The 26,872-nt window shown below is 40.3% G+C and overlaps 1 protein-coding gene across 1 annotated transcript in view; it reads left to right on the top strand.

Annotated features, from left to right (window-relative positions):
* AGBL1 (AGBL carboxypeptidase 1) overlaps nt 1-26,872 on the top strand; it is a 583,728-nt gene that overhangs the window by 203,367 nt on the left and 353,489 nt on the right. Inside the window, exon 18 of the mRNA XM_019726713.2 lies at nt 25,324-25,504. Coding sequence (XP_019582272.2) covers nt 25,324-25,504 — 181 coding nt within the window. The remainder of the gene's footprint in view (nt 1-25,323; nt 25,505-26,872) is intronic.

The raw sequence follows: 26,872 nt of genomic DNA on the forward strand, positions 1-26,872 counted from the left end.
TTGCGTGTGAAGAGAGAACATTTTTCTCAGTAGATCAATGGCTGGGTCTAGAGCTATGCGTCTTAGACTGATTTAGGTGCTAGGTTTTACCCAGTCACTCTGGAGAGGAGGGGTGATGATAGAATATGCACGTTTCCTATGCCTGCAATCCAGGAGTGAAGTCAAACTCACCCACCTGAATGACGTGGAATGAAAGTGGGCAAGCAGTAGTAAAAAAAAAAATGAAAAGGAAAAATAAAATAAAATAAAAAAAATAATAAAATAAATAAATAAATAGATCAAGTTTCCATTAACAGAAGAAAGAGAATGGATGGGGAAGGGAGTAGGCAAAGCCAAGATAAGTGATCCATAGGATGTGATGTCTAGCCTCTTCTTCCCATATTTACGAGCACCACCTAAGAAAAAGTCTTTTAGGACACTTTTCTCATGCTCTTACCATGTGACATTGATCTATTAAGACAAAAAAAAAAAGAATGTAGGCTCAAAAATAAGGTCAGTGTGGAACACAAATGGATCAAAATCCAAAGCGATGAGCAAGTCAGTGGCCTGCTGAGCTCTCAGTGGGAGGAGGCAGTGGCAGCCAGCATTTTACCCCGGACTACTTCTGATAATGTTATTCCATGAATCTATCTCCATGAATTGGGGGCTGGGAGCCCTCTGCCCACCTCCCACTAAGGAAAGTATACTGAACACAAAATAGCTGTTGAGTCAGTGCATGGGGATTTGGCTTTTCAGGATTCTGTGGACCTATGCAGCCAGGAAGATAAAGACACAACCAGAAACAGCATGGGAATATGATAGTCCCAATATCACTTTGGGTGAATAGCCTCCCAATGCCCCAGGGCTGGGGGTCTAGAGGGGAGGGGAGGGAAACACTGCACCACTAGATAGATATGGTGAGAATAGAGACAGGGAGAGAGAAAAAAACATAAAACAATAAAAGCAGCCAAACACTCTCAAAGTGAGCCTACAAATCAAATTCCAAACTAGGTGATTAAAAATATATATATAACCAACAAAATCAATAATAAAACCACAAATTCACTTCAGGTGATATCAAATATAGGAAAATTTCACATTGATCTCAAAGTAACCTCATTTAAGATGTTCCAAGTGATAATGAAGCAATAATGCCACATAAGAACAAGAACAAGCGAAGGAAAAACAGACAGAAATACAACAAAGATAGGTCGGTGTGAGAAATAACTAATTAAAAATCTTGTAAATGAAAAAAGTATGTATAATTCATTAAAAAAGTGAATGGAATCAATTCTAGACACAGATGAAGAAAGAATTAATGAATTGGAAGAAATCCACTCAGCAGCATAAAGAGAAAGAAGTAATGTCTCTTTCTGAAAGACCAGTTAGAGACATTGAGGATTTATTGAGGCGCCCCAACGTACTTCTAATAGGACTTCTAGAACAGAATGGAGGGAATGGTGGATAAATAATATCTGAATAAATAATAGCTTAGAATTTTTGCAGACTAGAAGACTTGAGTCTTTCAAAAGTACATGCAGAATACCAAACAGGAGAAATAAAGATACACCCACACCTAGAAACACCATGTCTTAACAGCAGAACAACCTAAAGACGTTTAAGAAGTATCCAAGGGAAAAAGGAAAGAAACTGATCAGTAAGAAGACACAACATTTTAAAAGAGAATAACGTAAATGCAAATATCTTTAAGTCATAAAAGGTGAAGAGAATGTGCCAGTAAGATCCTCAATAAAGAAACAATTAGCAGATATGCTTCAGCCAGAATAGTAAATGATAGAAGGTGCTGTCTATGACAAGTGATGGTAATCATAGAAATTGACACATTTTATGAGAAAACCAGAATCAGGATTGTCTGTAAAAACGAATTTATTGCTTAATATAATAAAGTCTAGACAGCAGGAACACAACAGGAGACAGTATTTAATGGGTACTTAAAGATATGCTAAAATTCCTGTCATGTTTGTGGGAGGGAATACATTGTGAATAACTAAATTTTGTTCAGAAGATTTATAGTGTAAAGATAACCACTATAAACACAGACGTAAAATCTATAATTTTGAAACTAACAGAAAAGAAGAGAGAGCAGAATGTATTAAACTCCAGCAATTTAAGCATAGTCTAGAAAGTAGAAGGAAAAAGCAGCAAAGAAAAAAAGAATTGAAATGAGTGTATATACATATCAGTAATACCAATAAATATAATCAGATTACAGTTAATCTGTTTTTGGCAATTATCAGGTTGATAAAAAATGAAATTTATCTCCGTCCTGCTTACAAGAGACATCCTAAAATAACCCTTGGCAAAAGTTTGAAAATATAAACCCAAAACAAGTTTTTGTGGTAATATTAATATCAGATGAGAGATAATTTAAGGACAGTTTATTAATAGGGAGAAAAGGACTATGACATGTAATAAAAACATAACTGTTATTTACTATGGCCCTACCAACAGGGCTGAGCCAGCCAGAATTACAAGAAGACCAATCTATACTGTGGACGATTTCATCAAATACGTGTCATTGGTATATATAGAATTCCTCACCCAAGAACTGGATTTATAAGTCTCACCACCTTCTAGGTCACAAAAGAAGAATTCTCAGGCAGCTTCCAAGAATCAATAGCAAACCAGCTTTTATGAGCATAGAGCAATTTAATTCCGTATCGATCATAAAAATATTTAGAATCTTAATTCTTCATTAAGAAAATCATCCTGGAATTTCAAAATGTCTTGAACCGAAGGGTGATAAAAATACTACATATCAAAACGTATGGGGTGCAGCGAAAGTGGTAATGAAGGATGGAGTCTCAGGTGGCTTGTTGGCATTTTCAGAGTCTGGTGAAACCAAGTGGCTCTACTTTGTGGAACAAGGTGGCAGGTCCTGCTTCCGTTTGAATCTGAGCAGATGTTTATCTAAGGTCACCTATGGTTGTGTGAGCAGATGGAGAGCAGAATTATACTAGAGAGAGGGGCCGAGGTTTTCGCTAGAACGTGCTGTATGTTTTCAGCCTGAATGCTCAGCGAGGACCTCAGTGGGTCAGAGGAGAAGGAGACTAATGTCCAGAATCAGGGAGGGTTTATAAGCAGGATGAGAAGCAGGTCAGTGCTGGGTGACTGTTACCGCTCAGAGTTAGTGAAGCCTTCAAAGTCGGAGGGAACAGTCCCCACAAATCTGTCCTCACTTCTGACACCAACTGCAAGTTTGGGGGTTTCCCAAAACCACCCTCAGGTGGATAATTTGCTGGAGGACTCAAAGAACTCACTGAAAGTTATTATACTTATAGAGAGAGTATAGTACCAGGAAAGGATGCAAGTTGGAAGCAACTGAAGGAAGAGACACATGGGGCAGAGTCCAGGAGGATCCAAATCAGAGACCTTGTGGAGTCAGGGACAGAGGAACACCGCATATGAAGTATTGCCAACCAGGGCAACTCCTCTGAACCTTGGGTGTCCAGAGTTTTTATTGCGGATTGATCACATACTGCACATCTTGCTGACCTGTAGTCTCCAGTTCATCTGAAGGCTGGACGTGATACCACATTGCCCAAAGTCCCCATCATAAGTCACATTGTTACACTGTCCAGGGGGCAGAGTTCCCAGGCAGACGATGGCACTCCAGGGCCCTATGTATCACCTCCACGTAGCGTAGAGAAAAGGCCAGACATCTTTTTGGGTAAAGTTAATTCTTCACTCATAGTTATTAAGTCTTGAGGTGCCCTTTTCTGAAATCATCCCATGGAGGGTGGCACCGGGCAGAAGCAGATTATAAAGACTAAACAGAACTAGATCATATCAGCTTGTAACTTTCTCTCTATGGGAAAGCCAGACAGAGTGGGCCTGGTCCTATGAGTATGAATTAGAATTATTCTAAGAATTACGTTGGCTGGGTTTTTCTGGCTGGGCCTAATGGGGGCAGAACCACCATGAATGCAGCCCTCGCCTTTGCTTGGTGGTCTCAGTAACTAAACTTTATCCATTCATCAGGGTGGATTGGATTATACAGACCAACATCACTGGAAATGAATTTTTAAAAATCACCATCAGATTTATTAATTTATAATTAAATACACCCACCTATGCACGCATCCCTTTGCTAAGACTCACAAGAGGCGATCCCCACAGGGGGTCCCAGTGGTTGTGGGTCATCCACTAGAAAACCAAAATGTACCCCAGAAGGCAGCTTGGTCAGCTCAGAAGCAGAGCAAAGGGAGCTGGGCATTAAAGATATAGCACTTCTCATAGGCTGATGGACTGGCCTTCTCTCTAGCAGCATTTTGGTCTAAATAACTGTATCAGATGCCTAAAATGAGAGTTGTTTCTCTTGTTCAGTCTTGATGAGTCCCAAATTCCCAACTCTCCGTTTTCATTATATCTTATCAGCTCCCAAAGTCTTCTCTCATTACCTTATTTTATATTACAAATTACAAGCTTATTTTATTTAAGTGACATTTCAGAGTAACTGGTTCCTTGGGTGTTACTCTCAGTGCTTAGCCAGCTCTAAACTACCACGTGGAGTGGGTTAGTACTGCTTCCGTCCGGCAGGGGGCGGCCGTGCTCTCTGGTTTCCGGGAACCAGGCCCCTGCATTCCCACCACCGCACCATATTCCAGGACTTGGTGATTTGGAACCCAACTTTGAGCCTTAGATACACTGGCAGGAGAACGCTTGTATAATCACCTGGGAGTCGGGGTGGGGACAACTCATGCTCAAAACCCCTCTCTTCTTTCCCCTGGTAGAGAAGAGGGCATGGAAAAAATAATAATGGTAGGGAAAAAATAGATTACTTCTGGTTAGGAATGTCAAGTTCTCATGTAATACCCAGGCATTCTGCACCTAGGCTCACACTTCACTTTGCCTGTGGGTAGACTCGGCATCTAAACGGGGCTCACACCACAGTGTGTACACATGTATGTATAATATACACACATAACACTGTGCATAATACAGCAAAGAAACAGTGGGACAGGTTTCAGAGTTTAAAATACAGTATCGTCATCTTTTTAGAGCCGGAATCACCTTAATGTGCTGTCTGCCTCACTCAGGCAAACTTTAAAATAATATCATATTTCACAAAACCCTATTAAACTGTCACATACATTCCCCTTCCTTTTCCCGTCAATGCTAATTACCATGGAAGATATTTCTGTGTCAGTGGAAATTGTTTCCCTTCCCATCAGCCTCCTCCTCTTGCCTCATTCTCTTGGGGGTTTGTCTCCAGGGCCAGTCTCCCAGGGACGTTTTCGCTTCTCCAGGACAGAGGAAAATGCAAACATCTTGCCAAACACATTGACCCAGTGCTGGGTTTTGCATAAGTTCTGAGGCGCTTGAGCTTCCGACGGGGCTGCTTTGAGGGAAATGCTGGCTTCGCAAGAGCTTGCAAATAGTTACATATCGAGCACTTATTATGTGTCTGGCTGAGCCGAAGCTCTCTGTGTCATCTTTAATTCTCACAACCGCATAATGCCCTGGGATAATGATGCTGGTGCTCTGTATTTGACAACTGAGGCTGGCTGTGAATAACTTACACAAGGTCAAGTTGCAAGTGAAGTGGCAGGACTAGGATTTAGGGGGACAAGTTGTCGTGGTTTGCTGGGACGGAGGGGTTCCACAGGAGATGAGACTTTCAGTGCTAAAATTTAGTCCTGAGCAAATCAGGATGGCTGGTCGCCCTGGTGTAGCTGCTCGTCCATTTGACTGGCTGAGAGCCCTCACCTGAAATATTGCAGACACTGCCTCTCCTGCAAGGAGCAGAATATAATATAATATAATATAATATAATATAATATAATATAATATAATATAATATAATATAATATAATATAATATAATATAATATAATATAATATAATATAATAGTATAATATAATAATATCACATGGATTAATACAAGAGTACTCTTTTCTATCCCCGTTTTCTATGTTGTGTTTTAGACAAAAGTTTTTAAAGTAAAATTTGAATGGTTCTCATTCAGGCTAGATGTAGTCACACCATTCATTCATTCATTCATTCATTCATTCATTTGATTTACTATAGTCGGAATAGTAATATACTTCTCCTCAGTTAAAAATCATACAATTTAATTACATTTATTGAGCAGTTAACATGTGCAAATGCAAACATCTTGCCACACACATTGACCTAGTGCTGGGTTTTGCATAAGTTCTGTGGCGCCACACACATTGACCCAGTGCTGGGTTTTGCATAAGTTCTTAGACTTTGAAAAATGCTTTGCATTCAATATCCTATTTAATTTGGACAATAACCCAATGAGATAGGTACTATTTTTTTCCAGATTTAAGAAGACATAATTGGCCTACAACATTGTGTGACATGTAACAACTGGCCTATAACAAGGTAGACAACATAATGATTTGATGCCTGTATATGCTGTGATATAATTACCACAGTAAGTTAGGTGCTGCATCCATCGCCCACTACTATTTTTTCCAAATAAAGCCCTGAAGCTCAGAGAACCTAAGTGACCATGAAGAGCATGCAGAGCTGGGCTTCTGACCCAGATCTGAGACTAGTGAGCTGACTGGCACAGGACACACAGGAGCACAGCTTGCCTGCCATCTTCAAGTGCCATCTTCAGGTTCTGTGCAGCAGTCCAGTCTTACCCACTGGGTCTCATTTCAGACTATAGCTGCAAGAATTCTAACTTTTCAAAAAGATTCATCTCAGGATGGCTTCAAAATTCAGAGCTCTCCAAGTAAATTTAAATGATGACTTTATTTTTAAAATTCCCATTGACGTGCGATCTGCAAGGCCCACCTCTGACACCATCTCTTGGCGTGACTTAGAGGACAGTTTTAAACCGAGGCACAAGAGGGATGTCACTTGGCTTGTGTTAAATAGCTTTCTGGGGACGTTTAAATCTATATACTGCTCAGGAAAAACTGATGACTCAAGATCCTCAAGTGACAGAATCTTTCTGCTTTGGGCACACAGCCCCTCCCTCCATCTCTCCATCATTACTTTCCATCTATCTTGCCTTTCTTTCCATTTCTTTGAGTGTTTGTCTGCCTTTCTCTCTGTCTCTAAGCCCCACACGATGAAAAGAAGTATTTCGTTCATGTCCTCTTAATTTACAAGGCCATCCATGCACATGCATGGTTTAGAAATATTTTATTAAACCCCAACTTTCAAGCTATGGTTTTTTTCTCAGATTTCTCATCCCCATAATGGTCTTCAGAGTCAAGAATCAATGGCTATTCAGTAGAACTTTAGACATTCTTGCTTTTAGTGCCTGCCTGATTCTCACTAGTCTCTGTTCCGCCAATCCACATTTTTTATAAAGTGTATGGGTGTAAGTGTGTGTGTGTTCACACGTGTGTGTATATGAGTCACTGTGCTGATTCCTTAGTTCCTGGGGAAACAAAATTGAATTAAATGTACACACACAGGGGCATTGTCAAATCTTGTTAGACCTGAGGCACTTAAAAGTTACGATATATGGAATCCCTGTCATATATCATATTAAACATATTAAATTACACTCATGTCTCATACTCTTTTTTTTTTAGTGAATTTGGAATAATTTCATGTTTGCCTTTATAATTTTTTTGACTATGGGTGATACTTAATTTGCAGTTGGCTGTGTCTCCTCAGCCATCATTGTCTGTAATTGGGAATTCCTGTGGAGTGTGCAGAAATCTTACCTACAAATTACTTTCAAAGACAGTGAAATTTTTATGACTACTAAATTTGACAATTAATGAAGTTGACATAATATTCTATTTTTTGGACAATTAAACATTGATTTCAATTCAGTAGATTCTTTTCATAGTTGGGAGCCAACATATACACGTTTTCAAGTGTCACATACTCTTCTGAGTTTTCCAGAGCGTGTTGGCTGCAGGCAGGTGGCTAGGGGCCTGAGGGGGAAAGGACCCTGCTCGTCCTCCCTGCCTCACAGCATGTTCTAGCCAGAGACAGAGAAGCAAGGCAAGAAGTCCCAGGCAGGGTGAGCTCAGAGGGCTAATGGGACTGTAGGAATCTGTGTCGGATGACAAAGCAACAGGGGCTCAGCAGTATTTCGTTGAGACAGAAGGATGTAAAAAGGGAGGATATCCTGAAAAGAGTGAACTTGGAGCTGAACTTGAAGTCTAATGGAGCTGGTCAAGCAGAGCGGGCGTGAAGAGGGTATTCCAGCCGAAGGAAGAGCCTGTACAAAGATTCGGAGCGGAATACAGCATACTGAACTGGGAGGCTGCAAGCTGTGCTCTGTGGGTGTATGTGGCGTGCCAGCGCGGGTGTGGTATGGGGTGGACATTACCCCCCAGGGAAGCCGATCATGACCGGCCTTGTGCCCCAAATGAGCTGTTGGGGTGGGGGATGTATTTTGAATGAACAGGGATGGAGAGCATGGAAACTACCCAGAAAGGTATTTGGGAGGCAGAAAATGACAGGACCTGGTAACTCTCTGCATATGGGGTAACTCTGTGATGGGGGTGTCTGGTGAGACCTCCCCACTTCCTGTTCTTTTCACCGGAAGGATGGGCACACTGCACACTGTCACCTCCTCAGGCCACATAGGGCAGCCTTGGGATCTGGGGACAGCTGAGTCTGAAGGCCCATACGCAGGGACCACGTGTCTCGGCAGGGGTCTCGGCAGTCGCTGCTGCCCATGTCACAAAGACCTGCAGGAGTGTTTCCGGAAGGCAGAAGGACACACTGAAAAGAGAGGGCCTGAAACAAGTCTTTGATCTGGCCAGCAGCTCAGTTTGGAAGCAGCAAAAGACTTTGTATGCTGATCTCACTTTCTCGCTTTCAGGCTTCAATGTGTCGCTAATATTCTCAGTTAGGCTCTCTTACCAGAGCCACTCCACACACACTCTGTTGATTCCACACATCCTAGGAGCCCCTGGGCCTGCCAGGGACTCTTTCTTGTTGCCTACTCATCTGTGAATATCCCTAATTCAAAAGGTGAATACATTTAAATGGCTTCAACATAAAAGGCAGGTTGCCAAGCAACTGGGAATCCAAAATACCCTTGTCAGGTTATGAGAGTGAAGAACTGGCAGGTCACCACTGTAGTCGTCGTGATTGGCACAGCAGCACTAATAACCCTCTTTCTCTTTCTTTTTCTCTGATTTGTTCCCTTGCTCCCTCCTTTCATCATATCATAACCTAGCAGCGCAGCCTTCATTTTAAAATATAATAGCTCCTTTCCAACCTTTGCCTGGAGCAGCTCGATTCTGTTTATGGAGTTACTAAGCAACAAGCTTCCTTCCCTATTGCAAATTTCTCCCATTCCTTGAGGAACCTCCAGGCTCCCCAAACCACTTGTACCGCACCAACCCCCTTGTAAGAATAAAAATTTCCACATCTCAAAGCAAGGAACACAGCTATTGAAATAGCCTGGCCAGCTTTCAGTTTTAAGCTGCTCTGCTCCAGTGTCTGGGGGGTGACATATGTTTCGGGCTTCACACTCTTAAATTTTCTCCTCCCACCTTGTTGGTCTTTGTGACTCAGGCCTGTAGTTTATTCATCGTGCATTTTTCACCTCATGGTTTGTCCTCCTGTCATGAATACAAGTTTTCCCCACTCTCCGATGGTAGAGTGTGCCTATGAAAGCTTTCCTAAGCCCAAGTGGTGTAAAGCGAAGAAGCAGTTACTTTAGGACACATCTTGCTAAAGGGATGCAGAAGGTAAAGGAAGAGATGCATAGTTCAGAAGCGCTGGTGTCTTGATGCTGTGATGCTGAGACCCTGAGTGCCTGTGGAAGGAATGTGGCCGGGCCCTCATCGCCACTTGGCTCGCTGCCTCTATAATGGTTCACTGCAAAGTGCAAAACGCGATTTTTGCTTTTTGCCTTTTTTCCATGAAAGCAAAAATCCTCTTTGGATTTTTATATTTTGTGTGTGTGTGTGTGTGTGTGTGTTTTGTTTTTTTTTTTTTTTTGGTTAGTGAAAACAGGTACTGACGTAGGTCTTTCGAAAAAGTGAAGTGGCATGAAGCAAAATTTCGAAAAGTGAGGGATACCTGGAAAGGGGTAGCTGAAACTGGCAAGGGTTTGGGGTAAGTGAAGGATTCTGCAAGATACTGAGCAGATGAAAGTAGGCTTCAGTTTGTAACTGCTCATTTAAAAAAGAATCATCCTCCTTGCCCAGTTCAAAATGTTCATTGCACCAGACCCCATTTTATTTTCTCGTCTCTTTTTCTCCCCCTTTCTTTCTTCATGGTTGTATAATAATACCCTGCAACAAGATTGCCCCACAACCCACTGTAACACTACGGGGACAGATACTTTGCTTCTGGAGAAACTGTCTTTGGAACCCAGAGCCTGATCCCTCACGGACTGTGGAATGTTTTCCTGTTCAAAGATGTTCAGGCAAATAATACAGGAAAGAGCAAATCCGTTGTACATGACCTGGGAGCGAAATAAGTCACTAGAGTATCTCTAAGTTTTCTGAGGAAAGCCAATAGCTTTTTAATCTGTTTCTTCAAGGTTTGTCTCTTTCGGTGCCTTATAGACGCCTGATGAAATGTACTGTGGCCTAACTAGGGGCGATGTGTTGGATGAGGCTTTTTATAACATTTATTTTTTATTTTTCAATTACAGTTGACACACAATATTGTATTAGTTTCAGGTGTACAGTACAGTGGTTAGACATTTATGCAACTGACAAAGTCGTCCCCTCGATAAGTCTCGTACCCACTCGGCCCCATACTGGGTGAATCTTCATGGAACAGGGAAAGGTCGCGTTTCATGTTGTTCATTTATGTTTCTCAAGGTTACTGTGATGCTGAGCTCTGTGGAGATAGTGGTTAGGCCCGGAGGTCTGGCAGGAGATAGCCTAAGCCTTGGCTGTGTCTTTAGAAGGTATCCATTCAGAAACAACCAGAAGTGATTTGGTCCCACCTTCAGTGAGTGGTCTTTTGGTGCCAGAGCCATCCCGAGACCTCCTGGAGCTTGAGGAAATTTGCTTATGCTTCCCTCTGGGCAGCATTCATACTTCTAGGGTGGTCAGGGGCAAAGGAGCTAGTGCGCTGGGCACCAGAGAGCCAGCAGAAATCAGGCAGAACCTCTGACATCCCTAACGGAGATCAGCTGATGGCTCCGGGGGGGAAGGGGGTTGTGCAGCAGCATCTGTCTGCAATTTTCTTGATGAGATTACCACTTCTCCCAAGTGACTGTCGTTTCTGTGTAGTGAATTTCTCAAACCCAATCCAAAGACAACATTATTATACTGTATACATTATGTATCATTATAGCACAGATGTACTATTTTTTATTTCCAGCATATTATCATATAACCAAATCTCCAGAAAAATCTGTACAGTTCGACACAGATGGATTTGCTCATCTTGATGCCGAGTCTAAAATTGTCATCTGAGCCTCGATTACACCACTTCCTCTTGGTTTATCTGAAAATTGCCCGGGAATAGATTTCCTGATTTTCTTTCCATTGATGTACATTATTCAAACCGACTTTCTCATAGTTCACACACAGAAGAGTACGAAATAAGAAAGTGAGATTGGTTTTTGAAAAGAAACATGAGTTTATAACGTTTGGCATTTGGATTGTTTCATGGGAAAGAAGGCAATGAAACAATGGATTTAAAAAAAAATTTTTTTTGAGGAGGAGACTTATTTTTTTCTTCATTTCCTCAATGTCTCAACTATATTCCATTGGAGTATAATAAACTTCCACCATTAAGTGTGGTGAAGGGTTTCTATTACAGAGTTGATAGAGGGTCCAGGGTTATTGTGTTGAATTTAGTGGTTAGTAACTGAGTCAGAATTGAGAGGTGCTGAAAGTGTAAAACACACGCCAGCCTTCTGATGACTTAGTATAGGCAAGTGGACAATATCTCATTCATTGTCTTTTGGTGTTGATTACATTGAGATGGTAATATTTTGGATCTATTAGGTTACATATAACTTATTATTTTATTCATTAAAAATGTAGCTAGTAGAAAAAATGAATTTTTGTGTATTTCCATGACTTTCGTGATGTTTCTGTTGGACAGGAGAGCTTTGCTGCTCCAAAGGTGGTCTGCTGTAGTTGAGGAAAGTTTCTAAAAGCCAACATTCTTTTACTCCCAGTGGTCACCTCTTTCCCGTGGGCAAATGGGGAGCTTTTGTGGACAGGGACTCGGTCTAAAACCTCCTTGGTATTCTCAGTGTTTGATCCAGTTCTTGGCACACAGAAGATGAGAAATGTTGAGGGAATGAATGGAGATGCAATCGCACCTCCCGCTTCATGGATGGCAACTTTCTTCATGGTTGCATAAAGTGAGAGACTCTGATGGCCGGCCCTTCTGGGAGGGCCATCATTTAGAGCAATCCATCGGCCATGACATCACGTGGTATCAGAAACACAGAACAACGTGTGATTGTCATATGCAAGGAACCCCACTGGCCTCCCTGTCTGGACTTTGCAGACATGATTCTGACTGGAAAATGATCTTAACTGGAGAAAAAAGTACAAATTCAGTGATGGTGCTGTCCTGCTCTAAACCTCCATGATGTCCCACCATAACCACAGTCTTGCTCGGTAAAAACGCACATCATCTGGCTCTTGTCCACTTCACACGCTTGATTCCAGCCCCACTTAACTTTACGTCTTGAACGGGCTAAATGTCCTCAATCCAAGGAGGTCTCTGCTTAGATGTCAGCTCCTCAGAGAGCCCTCTCTTGACCATCTTTTCTAACATGATGACCCCACCCCACCTCTGAGCTATCTATTACCTCCCTCTGCTTTATTTTTCTTCGTAGTACGTACATGATGTTACTGTTTGCCTTCCCCACTAGTAGGTAAGCGCCTGGTGGTTGGGACTTTGAGTCTTTCACTGTTAAAGCTCCACTTTCTATTTATAGTGCCTGGTGCATCTTAGCTCAATAAACAATGAATGAATGAATGAATGAATGAATGAATTTGAAAAAAATAGTGAATTATTTCACTTTATGTTGTGACACAACTGGGCATGGAGGTGTTAACGACAGGAGATAATTGCAGTTGATTACGCCCATCTACTCAGCACAATGTGTTCTGAAAACCCCCAATATACACAGCTTTAGGAACAGAGAAATAAAGTTCAGGAAGCAGTCAGCGTAGTGGGAGAGACCCACCAAGGAAATGGATCATAAGGGCACTTGGAGACTTGTATCCAGATGTGTGTAATGTGCCATAGGAGCAGGGGGCTGTCCTGTCTGCGTGGGGGAGCCAAGGGTGAAGGGCAGTAAGAGTTCGCCAGGCAGAGAAGTGGGGAGGGCTTGCAATGGGCAGTAACACAGAGCCACGGAAGGGAAAGGACACTGTGTGTTTTGGGACCAGTAAAAAGCAAAATGAAGACTATGTGTTTCCGCAGAGGCAGGAAATGAAGCCAGATGGTGAGGCTGAGGCCATGGGGGGGACTTTCACTGTAGACCCTGTAAGGAGTGTAGACCCTACTTCAGTGTATTATGTCAAGGTGATACGTTCAGGTTTGGGTTTTTCTGTGGCCTTTTAGGCCCCTTGGGCTGCCGTGTGGCTGGACCAGAAGGTGAGGGAGCAGTTGCAGGAAGCAGGGGCGGGGGGTGTATGATCCAGTGAGAGGCAATGCCAGGGTGGGCTCTCAGAGGTCCTGGGCAGTGGTGGGAAAGACATTTTGCTTTAAGATTTCCTTCCCTGCTATGTGTATGACTTACAGCTTGTGAAGATGTCTAAAGGACTTAAGGAAAAGAGTCATGGGCAGCTGATGGGAAGTTCATGATTCTCCAATTTCTGTAGCTCATTTGCTATGAGGGGCCCTATGGTTGGCCTTAGCTCATGGCTTCCTTCCCGCTGCCCCCGAGAATCCTCCCTGAAGCCAGTGGAGCCACGGGCGTCTTCTCTCCCCCCTCTGCCACTGCATGAGCCCCCATGTCTCTTTGGTGGGACTAAGACGTCTTTTCACAGAAAAAAAGTCAGACGTTTTGGGCTGTCATTCATTTAGGGGTCTGAGGTCACAGCTCAGACGTTGAGGGGAAGACAGAAGTGCCGAATTCTGAAAGGGACAAGATCAGAGGCCGCTGGAGAAGGGTAAGTTTGGAGATGAGTAATTTGGCAAAAACTACGGATTTTATCTCAGCATTTGGGATAAGTACGAATGAGAATAGTCTGGAATCTGCAATCTGGTCTATTTCTTTTTCTGATGGTACAGTACTCCCTCCTTATCCACAGGGAATACATTCCAAGACCCCCCATTAATACCTGAAACCGTGGGTGGTATCAAACCCTACATATACTATGTGTTTTCTGATACAGACCTATGTTTTCCAATACACCTATGAGCAAGTTTAATTCATAAATTAGGCCCAGTAAGATACTAAACAATAACAATCAAACAGGAAAATCATAATATACTGTACTAAACGTGTCATGAATGTGCTCTCTCTTTCTCTCTCTCAAAATATTGTATTGCACGATATTTCCCCTTATAATAATGTGAAATGATACCGTGCTTACATGATGAGATGAAGTGAGGTGATGACACAGGTATCGTGACGTAGCATTAGGCTACTATGAAGGCCGACTTGAACACAAGTACCCCCATATTGCAACACTTGATCTGATAACCGAGATGGTGACTAAGCGACTAACAGGCGGGCAGTATTTATGATGTAGTGATGCTGGGCAAAGGCATAATTCATGTCTCAGGGGTGATGGAGTGGGAAGATGTGAGATTTCATCACATTACTCAGAATGGCATGCCATTTAAATCTCATGAATGGTTTCTTTCTAGAATTGTCCACGGAATATTTTCAGGCCGCCATTGGCCACAGATAACTGAAACCAGGGATAAGAGGGGTGACTGTATATGGGCCAGAAAGAGCATAGCCTGAATGTGTGTAAAAGAGGACATTTGAGCACACAGACCCAGTGGTCAGAAGCACCAACAGACACCCGGCCCACATCGATTGTCCTGAAGCCAATTACTAGCAGTGATTACCTACTATTTCCTTCTGCTGCCACATGACTTGGACCACTTTACTACATATTAGCCCTTGCGTCTGTATATTGAAAGAAGAGAAAAAGAGAGATGAAGCTCCACGTAATTTTGCTTCTTGTTGCCAGCTCCATTAAAAGATTACAGGAGAATATAATAGGCTCAAAGGGGGTGGAAACTCTTGGCTAAAAAGTTTCATTTTTATCTACCATATTTCACCTTGCCGTTGATAACCATTGAATTTACTGCCGCAGAGACCTCAGAAATCATACTTTATAGGTGAGAAACTGAGATTTCAAAAGAGTTTAATTTTTCTCGATCCATTCAATTAGTAAGTGGCAGAGCCTGGCCTCAAACCCAGTTTGCCTGAGTCATAATTTACGTCGTGCTTGTGTGCCCCTCAATATGTCCTCACATTTTGCCTCAATAGCATTCATTTCCACCTTCCTCTTAAGTACACACGCGGAGAATAATACGTGGTCAAATGAAAGGGACATTTGATTTTGATAGGGAACATCTAAATTTTTCTCTTGCTTTCTCTCCTTTCTCACCCTTCTGAACAAGAAGAGAATAATACCTGTCTTGCCTACTTCACAGATTTACTCTAAGTACTAAAGGAATAATGTAGGGGAAGTGCCTTCTCAGCTGAAAGGTTCTGTAGGAATGTCACGAATGTGCTTATAATCCCACACATTTCACAGAGCTGGCCAAAATTATTTGTTAATCTCTCACGTACCCACCAGTTGTGATAACACTGAATGGATTTAAGTACTCTTTTGATTTCATATTATGGAGGAAACTCCAAGAAATCCGAAATGTATCAGGAATAAGTGGTAGGATGTTTAGAGAGAAAAAAATGCTTCATGATCTGCAGATTTTAGGATTGTCTACCTGGAAATTTCAACGTAACCAACAGAAAAGTTAAAAAAAAAAAAGTATAAGAAAGTTCCAGAACATGGATTCCAAAGAAAACAACCTCCTTTCTATGGAAACCATGAAAAAAGAACATGTGTATAGAAAACAAAAGCACATTATCCTATTTCTGCAAAACAAGGAGACAAGTTTCTAAGGGGATACAAGTGGGAAGGTTGATGTAATTCTAACTCAGCAAAAATATTTTTCAAAACTGCAGATAAGATGAATTCACTTTCAGACAAAAAAAAAAAAAAAAAAAAAAGGGAGGGGGAGAGTTCACTCCCAGCAGATCTTTACTAGAAGAAATACTGAAAGGTGATTTTTTTTAGGCAGCAGAAAAGAAAACTTGATGGAAGCTTCTAGATGCAGTAAGGAGTGAAGAGTAATTAAAAGGGTAAATGTATGATTGAATCTAAATTAACATTGAATTTATCACAATAAATATAAATTTTATCCTGACTTTTAAGATTAATAGTCGGAATTAAAATATGGTAGATTCTATTATACTATGTTAAATCAATGGTACATATTGTAATCTCTAAGGGAATGAATGAAAGAAGTATAAAGAGCATATAAGTACCAAGTTAATAGAGGAGAAAATAAGGAACAATGATGAAAAAAAACCCAATCGAAGAGAAGATAAGAAAGAAAATAGTTTATGCAATAGTGAAGATGAATAGAGAGCAAATAATACAATGGTAACATTAAACCTGCATATGTCATTAGTTGCATCAAACGTAAATTGACAAAGTGCTCCAATTAAAAGAAAAGAATGTCAGACTGAATAAAATACAATATCCAATTTTATGGTGCTTCCCAGAGATAATACCTACTGAAAAATTATAGAAAGATTGAAAGTAAAGGGATGCAAAAAGATATATATTGCAAATACTATCCAAAAGAAATCCAGCATAGTTATATTAATACAGACAAAGGAGCTGATAAGAGAAAATACTTTAATAGAAATAGAGATACCTTATAACAATAAAGAGTCCAGTTAGAACAATATAACACTCTAAATCTGTATTCAGTTAATAACATAGCTTTAAAATAAAGAACTGACAACATTATAAGGAGAAATAGATACATCCAAAATCACCTGTGGGGACTTTTAACATACCCCTTTCAGTAACTCACAGAACACGGAGACATAGTATCAAGTAAGAATATAGAAAATTTGACCAACATGGGTAACAAACCTGATCTAATTGGTGTACGTGGAACACTGAACTCAATAACACTCTTTTAAGCTGTGGGTAACATTTATGAAATTCCATCACACGCTGAGCCAGTGCTCTAAATACCATCTCAAGTTCTTTGTAAAAGAACAAAAACAGTAAAACCAAAGAAAATGGCAAGAAAGATAAAAATTAGCAGCAGAAATTAATGAAAGAGAAAACAATGAGAAAGATAGAGAGTTTCTGGAAAAGACTGAAGATGACATGCTTTTCTTGAGACTGATTAAGGAAAAAACAAAACAAAAAAAAACATTGTCTGCCAGAAATAAAAATAAGGCACTATCACCAGAGCTTCTTAAATATGCCAATAATTTTAAAACGTAATTTAATTTTAAAACGTAAACAACTTTATGCCAATAAATTTTAAAACGTAGATTTAAATGCACAATTATAGAAACGTTCAATTACCAAACTGACAAGAGAAGAAATAGAAAATCTGAATAGTTGGATTTTTTATTACGTAATTTTAATATGTGTTCAAATAATTTAGATTTGTGATAAGTTGGGTTTAAAATCTTCTATGAAAGAAAATTATAGGCTCAGATGGCTTCATGAGAAAATTTTACTATGAATTTAAGGAAGAAATATTTCCAATCTTCAAAAATCTTCCACAGTGGGGGAAAAAATGGTATCATAACCTTATACCTAAGTCTGACGAAAACATTACAAGAAAGAAAAATTACGGGCCAATCTCTCTAAATCCTAAATAACTGAATCCAGAATTATATAAAAAGATTACATATTGTACTCAAATTAATTTGATTCCAGGAATGTAAAGTTGATAAATTTTTTTTTTTTTTAAATCAGTCAGTGTTGAATAAAACGATGCCTGAGATTTGTTTCAAAATAATTTTGTGAGAGGTAGAGAGTGTGTGGGAGTATAAATGAAACAAAAATGACTGTGAAATGATAATTGTTGTAGGTGGGTGAAAAATACATTTGTGTGTATTCAAAGTTTTCTAGAAAAGGAAGAAACAAATTCATGTAATTCTCCACATTAACAGAATAAAGGAGAAAATCATGTATTTATTTCCATAGATGCTGAAAAGTCACTTGAAATAATCTAACATAATTTAAGATTAAAAAAAAAAAACTCTTACCAAGTAGTAATAGAAGAAATCTTTCTTAATCTGATAAAGGGTACTTTCAAAAGCCTTAATGGGGAAATATTGAAAGCTTTCCTTCTGAGATTGGAAACAACTGAAGGAAGGATTGCCACTTTCACCAGTTTTATTTAATATTTAGAGTCTAGCTAGTGCAGGGAGCCAGGATTTTTCATTCTCACCTCTGTTGACATTTTGGAACAGACAACTTTCTTGTTGTGGGTGTCTGTCTGGTGTATTGTAGAATGTTTGGTAGCAACCTTTGCCTCTACCCAATAGAGATCAGAAGATGCCACTAACATTTCACCCCTTAGTTGAAATAAATGCTTTAAGTTTAGGAGGGAGAAAATAAAACTGTTGCTATTTGCGGAAGATAAGATTGAATGTGTAGTAAATCCTGAAGGATATCATAGAAGGAAAAACATTAATCTCAACCCTTACATCGTAGCATATTCCAAAATTAACTTGCAAGACCTAAAGGTAAAACTTAGATTATAAATATTGCAGGAAAAAAAAAAATCATTGTCACATTGAGTTAGGCAACAATTTCTTAGAGGGAAGAAAAACTAGCCAAACCATAAGAGAAAAAAATAGATACATGTGACTTTATCAAATAAAAAACTTTGGTGCTTCAAAGTTCATGTAAGCCGACAACTTGGAGAAGAATTTATATCTCTCACAGGATTGTGTTTAGACTATATGAACAACCCTTTGAACCCAGTTTTAAAAATGAGCCAAAGATTTGAACACTTTATTAAGAAGGTATGAAATGGGTAAAAGGCACAGCAGAAGGTCCTCAATACCATTACTTTTCAGGGAAAGGACTGTAATTTCAAATGCCTGACAATACTAAGGGTTAGTCAGCAAGTGGGTGAACTGGATGGAACTGGATCTCTCAGACCCTGCTGGTGGGTGTGTGGCTCGGTGCAGATGCTTCTGGAAGCAGTTCCGCAGCATCTCATAATAACCTACCATAATATTAACCTTACCATGACATACGGAAATTGTTCTCCTAGGTATTGACCCCAAAGAAAAATGTATACACAGATGATTATAACAGCTTTATTCAGAGTAGCCCTAAGCTGGAAATAAGTCAAATGTTTTTGAACAGGTGAGGGGATAAACAAATTTTGGGCTATCCACTGCCATGTGGTACGTTGGAATATAAGTCAGTGGCAAAAAGGAACGAATTATTAGTGCAAATAACAATGTGGGCAACTCTCAAAAGCATTATGCTAATTGAAAAAAGCCAGACAGAAATGTTAGATGCTGTATGAATCAATTATTATGAAATTCCAGAAAAGACAACACTACCGAGCCAAAAAGCAGATAAGTGAGTGCCAGAGGCTACGGGTGGGGTGAGGGGATTTCTTTCCTGCAAAGGAGATGAAGGGGAATTTTACAATGATAATAATGTTCCATATCATGATCATAGTGGTTTTACAGTACTCCATACATTTGTCAAAATTCATTGACTTGTGAAATTATAATTGGTAAAAATGTATCCTATGTAAGTTATACCATAAAGATAATTTTAAAGAGAGAGAGAGATGGAAGAATATTACGGTGCAGAAAATGTACATAATATGCTACCTTTGGTGGCAAACATTAGTATAATGTGTATCACAAAATGTGTGCAAATTTTCCCACCACACCTCTTTCCAAATTTTCTCTTTTCTCTTTCACTGACATTTCCTTTTCCATTTCTGTCTCCTTGTCTTTTTTCTCACCCCTCTGGCCCCTTCAATTAGGTCATTCTTTCTCTCTTCCAGAGAGTTCGCTGTCTTGACCTTGAAACCACAATCTACCCTTGTGGCTGTTTCTCCCACCCTTGAACTCTCTGAGTCTTCAGCACCAACAAGAACTCCTAGCTGATCACACCCTTGCAAAACGATTTTCCATGGTGCTTCCACAGCTTACAAGATTCTTTAGAGTGGGCTACAGAAGCCAGAAGAAACAGCTAAAAAGTTGGTGTTGTAGCTTCGTGCCCATTCTGACTTTCCACCTAGTTAGTGCTTCAGTCACAGAAAATCACTCTGCTCTTCCTCAGGAATTACGAGCCTTAAGGTCTCATTATGTTGCCAATACATCCACTTAGCCTTTTTTGTCACCTGCCTCCATTCTTAGTCTGGCAGACTTACTCAAACTGAATGAACCAGATAAAATGTCACCTCTTCTCTGAAAATTCGTTGTTTCCCCCTCTTCTGTGGTTTACTGCTATTTGGAAATATTTGCCTTTATGAAAATTAACATATGGTTATTATTTTCTGAAGAGGCAAGCATTCTAAGAGAAAGAAGACGTAAAAATTACCCAGAAGACCTTGGGTCACAGATGTGCTATTCTGTTTAGGTATCTTTAAGTAAATGTTGCAACACAAAATGTTACACACAAATGGAATCCTTCTGTTGCAACTCTCTTGCCTATTTTTTTTTCACTCATTATGTCACAGATATCTTCTACTGTCAACAGAAGGAGATCTATGTACCATTTTTAATGACTGCATAGTATTCTGTTTATGTATCATTTCCTTAACTAGTTTCCTATGGATGCATATCAAAGTCATTTCCAGTTACCCACATTATTTTGTAAATAATGTGCATTCCACTGCGCTTTGGAAAATGTCTTGACAAATGTTCCTGATGACATTGGATCATAATTATCTGTGTGCCTATCTTTCCCGCCAGACTGTTATTAGTTCCCTGAGGGTAAAAACCATTATTTCTTTTGGAAGCTCCAGAACCTCGCAGAGTGTCAGTAGGAGCTTAATATATATTGTTGAGACAATGAGTAAATGAATGGATGTTTATATAGTTGGGTACACACGTGTATCATCACACACGTCTTCAGTTCTTACTCAGTTTTTCATTGGCCTTGAGCCTGATATCTCTTAGGCCACATACAATCCTCCGCGTGTTTCTAACCTCTTTTCCCAGATGTCATTGACACGGACACCAATTCAATAGGTAACTTTAAGGATGAGAATATTGCCAAACCATGATTGCCCCATAAATTTTGGTGGCCTCTGGAACCCGTTTTATAAATCACAGAGGAACAAACAGAGATCTCTGACTGTCTGTGCCCCAGCCTAAGAAGCGATGAGTTATTGAACCTGAAATTGTCCATTACATAGCATGTGTGTTGCAAGGCTGTTGTCTGTTAGGGGTTCTTTGGAGTACCATTCGCTGCTGCCACTGAATAATCTGATAAATTTAATTCACCGATCTGACTGTAAAATTGTCTTAAGCCCCAGAGAGGAAGAGAGGAAAATCAACTAGGCATGGCTCAAATGCTGCTTCTATCTTCACGAGAGCCCACAGTTTTCTTCACTTGCTTCTTCAGGCTGCTCAGAACAGCCTGTTAGTTTTGTGGTGTGTTACACTATTGCAGACCATCCACCTGACTCTCCAAAGGAAAGATATTGTCACCATCTATATGCCAGGGCAGTGTGTGGCTTACTGACTAATGTCCTGCGTTGTACTGGGAATATTAGCCAACGGGAGCTGAGTGGCCCAGGCAATGACAGTGTTCAGTTGTGTTGAAAATTTACAAGAGCTTAAGCTGGTTTTTATTTCTTCTGGCTGGGCTGGGAGCACTTAGTATTGTTGTTCAATATGCTGTACATGAACATAGTTCAAAAAGCACAAAGCGAGGCCTAGGGAATTATGGAAGTGAAAATCGGCTACTGATTGGGTACAAATTCATCAAGCCTCTGCATTTGTCAGCCAGCTTTCTCATCTTCCCTCTCTGGGAGTGCCACTACGGCTTGCTTTGGGAAGAGTCAAAAGGGATTGGGAGCAAACCATATCGTGGGAAAGTTGGCCTTCCTTGAACTTCAGCTGTGCTCAGCCAGCTCACTGTGTATCTCTTTTCTCCCACAATATGCTCGTTTAGTAAGTTCAGTTAACAAATCATTTGTCTGACGTGCAGAACACCCAATCCAATACTCACTTTCTTCAGAAATGTGTGTAACTCATCTCAGGTAGAAAATGGCGAGGCTGAAACTTGAACTGTGGAAATAATGGCGCTAAAAGTTATTCTCTGTGCCCGTTGTCCATACTGTCTCTGATGAAACAAGAATGCTATGTACCATATGGTCAATTATTTTTCTGAAGCACCATCTTTGGCATGTGTTTCTTTTGCTGAAAAACTCTCTATTTCTTAAAGTAGTGGTTCTCAATGGTTCTCTTTTCTGGGTCACACATACCACATATTCTCATGACAACTCTCTCTTTTACTCATTTCTCTCCAAGCCAGAAAACATACCCAAATGCATGTCATTCAACATAAAATTATTATAGGGGTGATTTTAAACACACACACACACACCCACACACACAGCAGTTCCCCCTTTTCCATAGAGGATACGTTCCAAGCCCCCCAGTGGATGCCTGAAACCACGGAGAGTACCGAACCCTACATATGCTATGTTTTTTATCACGTAACTATGATAAAGCTTAATTTATAAATTAGACACAGTAAGAGATGAATAGCAATAATAACATAGAACAATTATAATAACATATTGTAATACAAGTTATGTGAATGTGGTCTCTCTCCCTCTCTTTTAAAATGTCTTATTGTACTATATTTACCTTTTCACTTCAAGGAAGCACTTTCGGGCCTCTCTTTGGCGTGTCTGAATGGCTAGCATCACTACTCCTGTGCGTTGGGGCCACTGGGAAGTAAAATCAGGAGGACTTGAACACCAGTCCTGCAATACCATAACAGTCGATCTAATAACCAAGACAACTACTCAGTGACTAACAGGCAGGGAGTGTATAAAGTATGAAAATGCTGGGCAAAGGGGTGATTCACGTCCCAGGCAGGATGGAGTGGGCTGGCATGAGATTTCATCACCCTACTCAGAATGGCACACGATTGAAAGCTTATGAATTGTTTATTTCTGGCATTTTCCATTGAATGTGTTTGGACCTTGCTTGACCACGTGTATCTCAACTGTGGAAAGAGAAATTGCCGATAATGGGGGACTCCTATATGTATATATAATGTATATGTGTGTGTGTGTATGTGTTTACACTTTTATTATTAGAGTAACTGATAATACTTCAATAGACCCCATTATTGAGCACAGCATACCAGTAAGATGGTGACGTCACGGCTGAAAGCTGATCTACGGAATAAAACCCCAGTCCCTAACAATGCCATAAGGAGGGATCTTACGACCAGTTGGGCTCCGCCTACTTTTCTGACTTCATGGGCCACCATCTTTAGTCCGTTGCTTCGGCCATTCATTGCTTTTTTACTTCTTGAAAGCACCTCTGTGTTCTTGGCTTAGATCTTTTTCTTTGCTTGGAAGACCCTTTCTCATCTTCGCTCTCTGGGTAGATGATACTTATTCTGCAAGACCCAGTCCAAATAACATCACATCTCTGGAAATGTGCTCACCTCCCTCAGCCAGATCTCCTTTTGCTGCTTTGTGTACACCTCTGTTAGCTCACTCGTCTGTATGTGATTGCATGTTTGTCATTATGGACACACGTTTCAGCCTCTGACAGAACAAGAACTGTGATTTATTCAACTGTTTCTACTCAGTGTCTCCTGCAGTTCCTGAAATATGCTAAGACACCTGCTTAAGGAAACCCATAACTGAATATTATCCCCAATATATGAATAAGCTACAAGGGGCTGAAGTGACCTGCTTTAACATAGTCAGTAAAAAAATACACTGATCTGTGCTTCTTAAACCTCAATCTCAATGGCTATCCACAGATGGATTTTTTTTTTTTTCTTTTGTCTTAATAGTAATGTAATTTAGTAATTTGATTTAAAATGTATTTCTTTGTATCTTCTATAACTTGTTCTTTAGATCTCTGAGAGTTGTTCAGTTTTGTCTTTCTTTGCACAGGATTAGAGACATTGTTTCTTAAAAAGACTACCGTTTAAGGGAAGAAAAAGCCATCTTTGACTCACAGTGATTTGAATGGTATGGAAAGAAATGACTAGTTGAACCTTTACGCTGCTTAAATGACTGGGGTTTTTATACCTGGGCAAATACTTAGTTCTTGTCATTGGAGTGGGTTTGGGAGTGATAAGGATTCGGATGAGGATACAAAAGGAAAAGAGAGTGAGAACAAAACACACACACACACTCACACACAGTTAAACAAGAGGTTAGAGCAGACATGGTGAGTAGCTGGTATGATGCCATATCCCCTCACCACTTCCCCAAGTGGATGGGGGCCAAACATCACTAATCAATCAAAACATATTTTCCACCTGAGCCTAGAGATGGTCTCAGAATATACCTCAACGCTATGATACTCCAGATGTCTTCTATCTACAAAGGAAGAAAGACAGACTCTTTTTCTCTCACCGATGCATTCCCCATTAAGTCAACACTAATACTATTCCATTAATCACTCCCTGTGTTTGGGCAGAGACTGTTTTCCTGGATCCATTTGAAAGCATTATAACCCCAAGATTCAGCTTTTAGGTACTACACTCTTTTTGTCAGATGTCTCTCAAGGATTGGATTCAGTGTCTTATGGTCATCAATTCCCAGGACACACGGTGCACGTGACTCCTATTTCCACTGAGGAATGGCAGGGGACATTCCTACCCACAGATCTGAGAATTGACAAGGGAGGGAACTCACATGTACAGAATGGCAAGCAATAGGCCCAGTGCTTTCTGTTTACATCGTTTTGTTTTTTATACCAACCACAAGAGATCAGTATTATTGCCCCCACTTTATAGATGATAAAATAGCCTCAGAGAAATTAAGTCGTTTGTCTGCGTGTCACCACTGATCGTGCTGAATACAAGAATCAGTGTCATATCTGTGACATCCAGTGTTCTGTGGTTAGACTCTGGAGAGGTCACTGTTTTTTTTTAGTGGCCTTGCTAACAATCTGTTTCATGGCTTCTTTTCCTGCCTCTACATGCGTACGCTTTTCGTAACAGCCTTCAGCTTTAACTTGGTACGTTCTGGAGTCTTGCAGACCATAGAGGCAGGTGGAAAGTGGGTAAATGTGTACCCTATATGTGTTAGGAGCAAGCACCCTGATTCTGACTTCAGGACAGTTCGGTGTACTTCTCCAAATCATTTCCAGGTGGCCCCGGGAAATGATTTGGATGGAAACAAAAAGCACATTTAGGTTGAATGGTCCTTTGTCTTTTTTTTCTACAGGGCAGCGTCCTTACCAGGTGCTCACCGCCCGCGTTCACCCAGGAGAGAGCAATGCCAGCTGGGTGATGAAGGGGACCCTGGAGTTCTTGGTCAGCAGCGACCCTGTGGCAAGGCTCTTGAGGGAAAATTTCATTTTCAAAATCATCCCCATGCTAAACCCAGATGGTGTCGTCAATGGCAAGTACGTCGGGCGCCTGGCCCAACCTGACCCACATTTATGTTACCATAGCAACCCGTTGTTGTTTTGCCCGGCGGGCACGACTGGAGAGGCCTTGGTACTCTGGCAGGAAAAACATTCTCTTTCACTTTTGTTAACTGGTACAAATAACAGTGTACTTTTCATACACATTAATGTCAGTCTTATAGTTTTTTAAGCAGAAAGGTATAGGTTCATAGGCGATTAATACCAGAGGGGTTCTTAGCAATAATCTACTTCAAGACTCTCCTTTGAAACAGGAGAGAATTGGTGTCCAGGGGCATCACCTGATTTGTCCAGGTCATAGGGTGGGTTAATGGCAAAATCCGGGCTCCAACTGTGATTTCCTCATAGTTAAGACCAACGCTTTTATTCGCCTCTTAATGTTTGCCATAGAGAAATCTTTACGCTCATTTCTATTTTTATGGAATTTTGGATACAGATGCAAAAAGGGTGGTACCTTATCTAAACGGCATAGTTGAAGTGGTTGGAAAATGGCTGAGTAATGGTTGAAAGTGAAAGCACTGAAAAATGGCTGGAAGAGAGAAGGGTGGGGTAGTACTTCTTCTCACCCAGCCTCTACCTGCCTTCAGAAGGTACAATGGGAGGATGAATTCCAGTGTCTGATGAGGTCTGATGGAAGGGGAAGGGCTCAGCATTATCAGAGTTTGTGGGCTAAGGCCCGGCTGTCAGGGCGGGTTCCCAAGGTCTCAGGGCCAGTGGCTGGGGTAGCAGGATTAGCATTTACGAATACCTCTTTCAGACTTTCTGTAAAGATGAGTCTTCTTTTTACTGTAGAACTGTACAAAATGCAAGATAAACAAAAATTGAAGGGAAAAATAATTTCAAACGCTAAAAATGAAAAAGGAGCTGCAGTTTATAATATCAGCAGTAAAGAAGCTACAAGTTTAGAAAATTGAGAAAATAGAGCAACATTAAAAAGGTTAATCAGAAGAGATAAGACTTATAAAGAAATACAAACAAGAAAACAAAGTATCAAAGAGATAACATTAAAATGACTTTAAATAATGAAAAGAATATTTTAAGAAAGAAAAAATAGTAATTAATTTTTAAGAAAAAACCTAAATAAATGTTAAACAGCTTAGAATAGACTAGCTTCAAAGGATAAGCACAGAAAAGAATATTGATAAATTAATAAGATTAAAAGCAGGAAAGTAATATATAAAGAGATCAGGATAAATTCCAAATTGTAAACTCTATTAAACTATGCCAAAATGCAACCAACTGAAAGCTATAGACTACAAATAAAATTTCAATAGAAAGAAAGAAGAGACGGAAGGCGTTCATGCATTCCGAACAAGTTGCCTGGTTTTGTAGCTCCCAGACTCCATT

The sequence above is a fragment of the Rhinolophus sinicus genome, linkage group LG13, assembly GCF_036562045.2.
Source record: "Rhinolophus sinicus isolate RSC01 linkage group LG13, ASM3656204v1, whole genome shotgun sequence".
Taxonomy (NCBI): domain Eukaryota; kingdom Metazoa; phylum Chordata; class Mammalia; order Chiroptera; family Rhinolophidae; genus Rhinolophus; species Rhinolophus sinicus.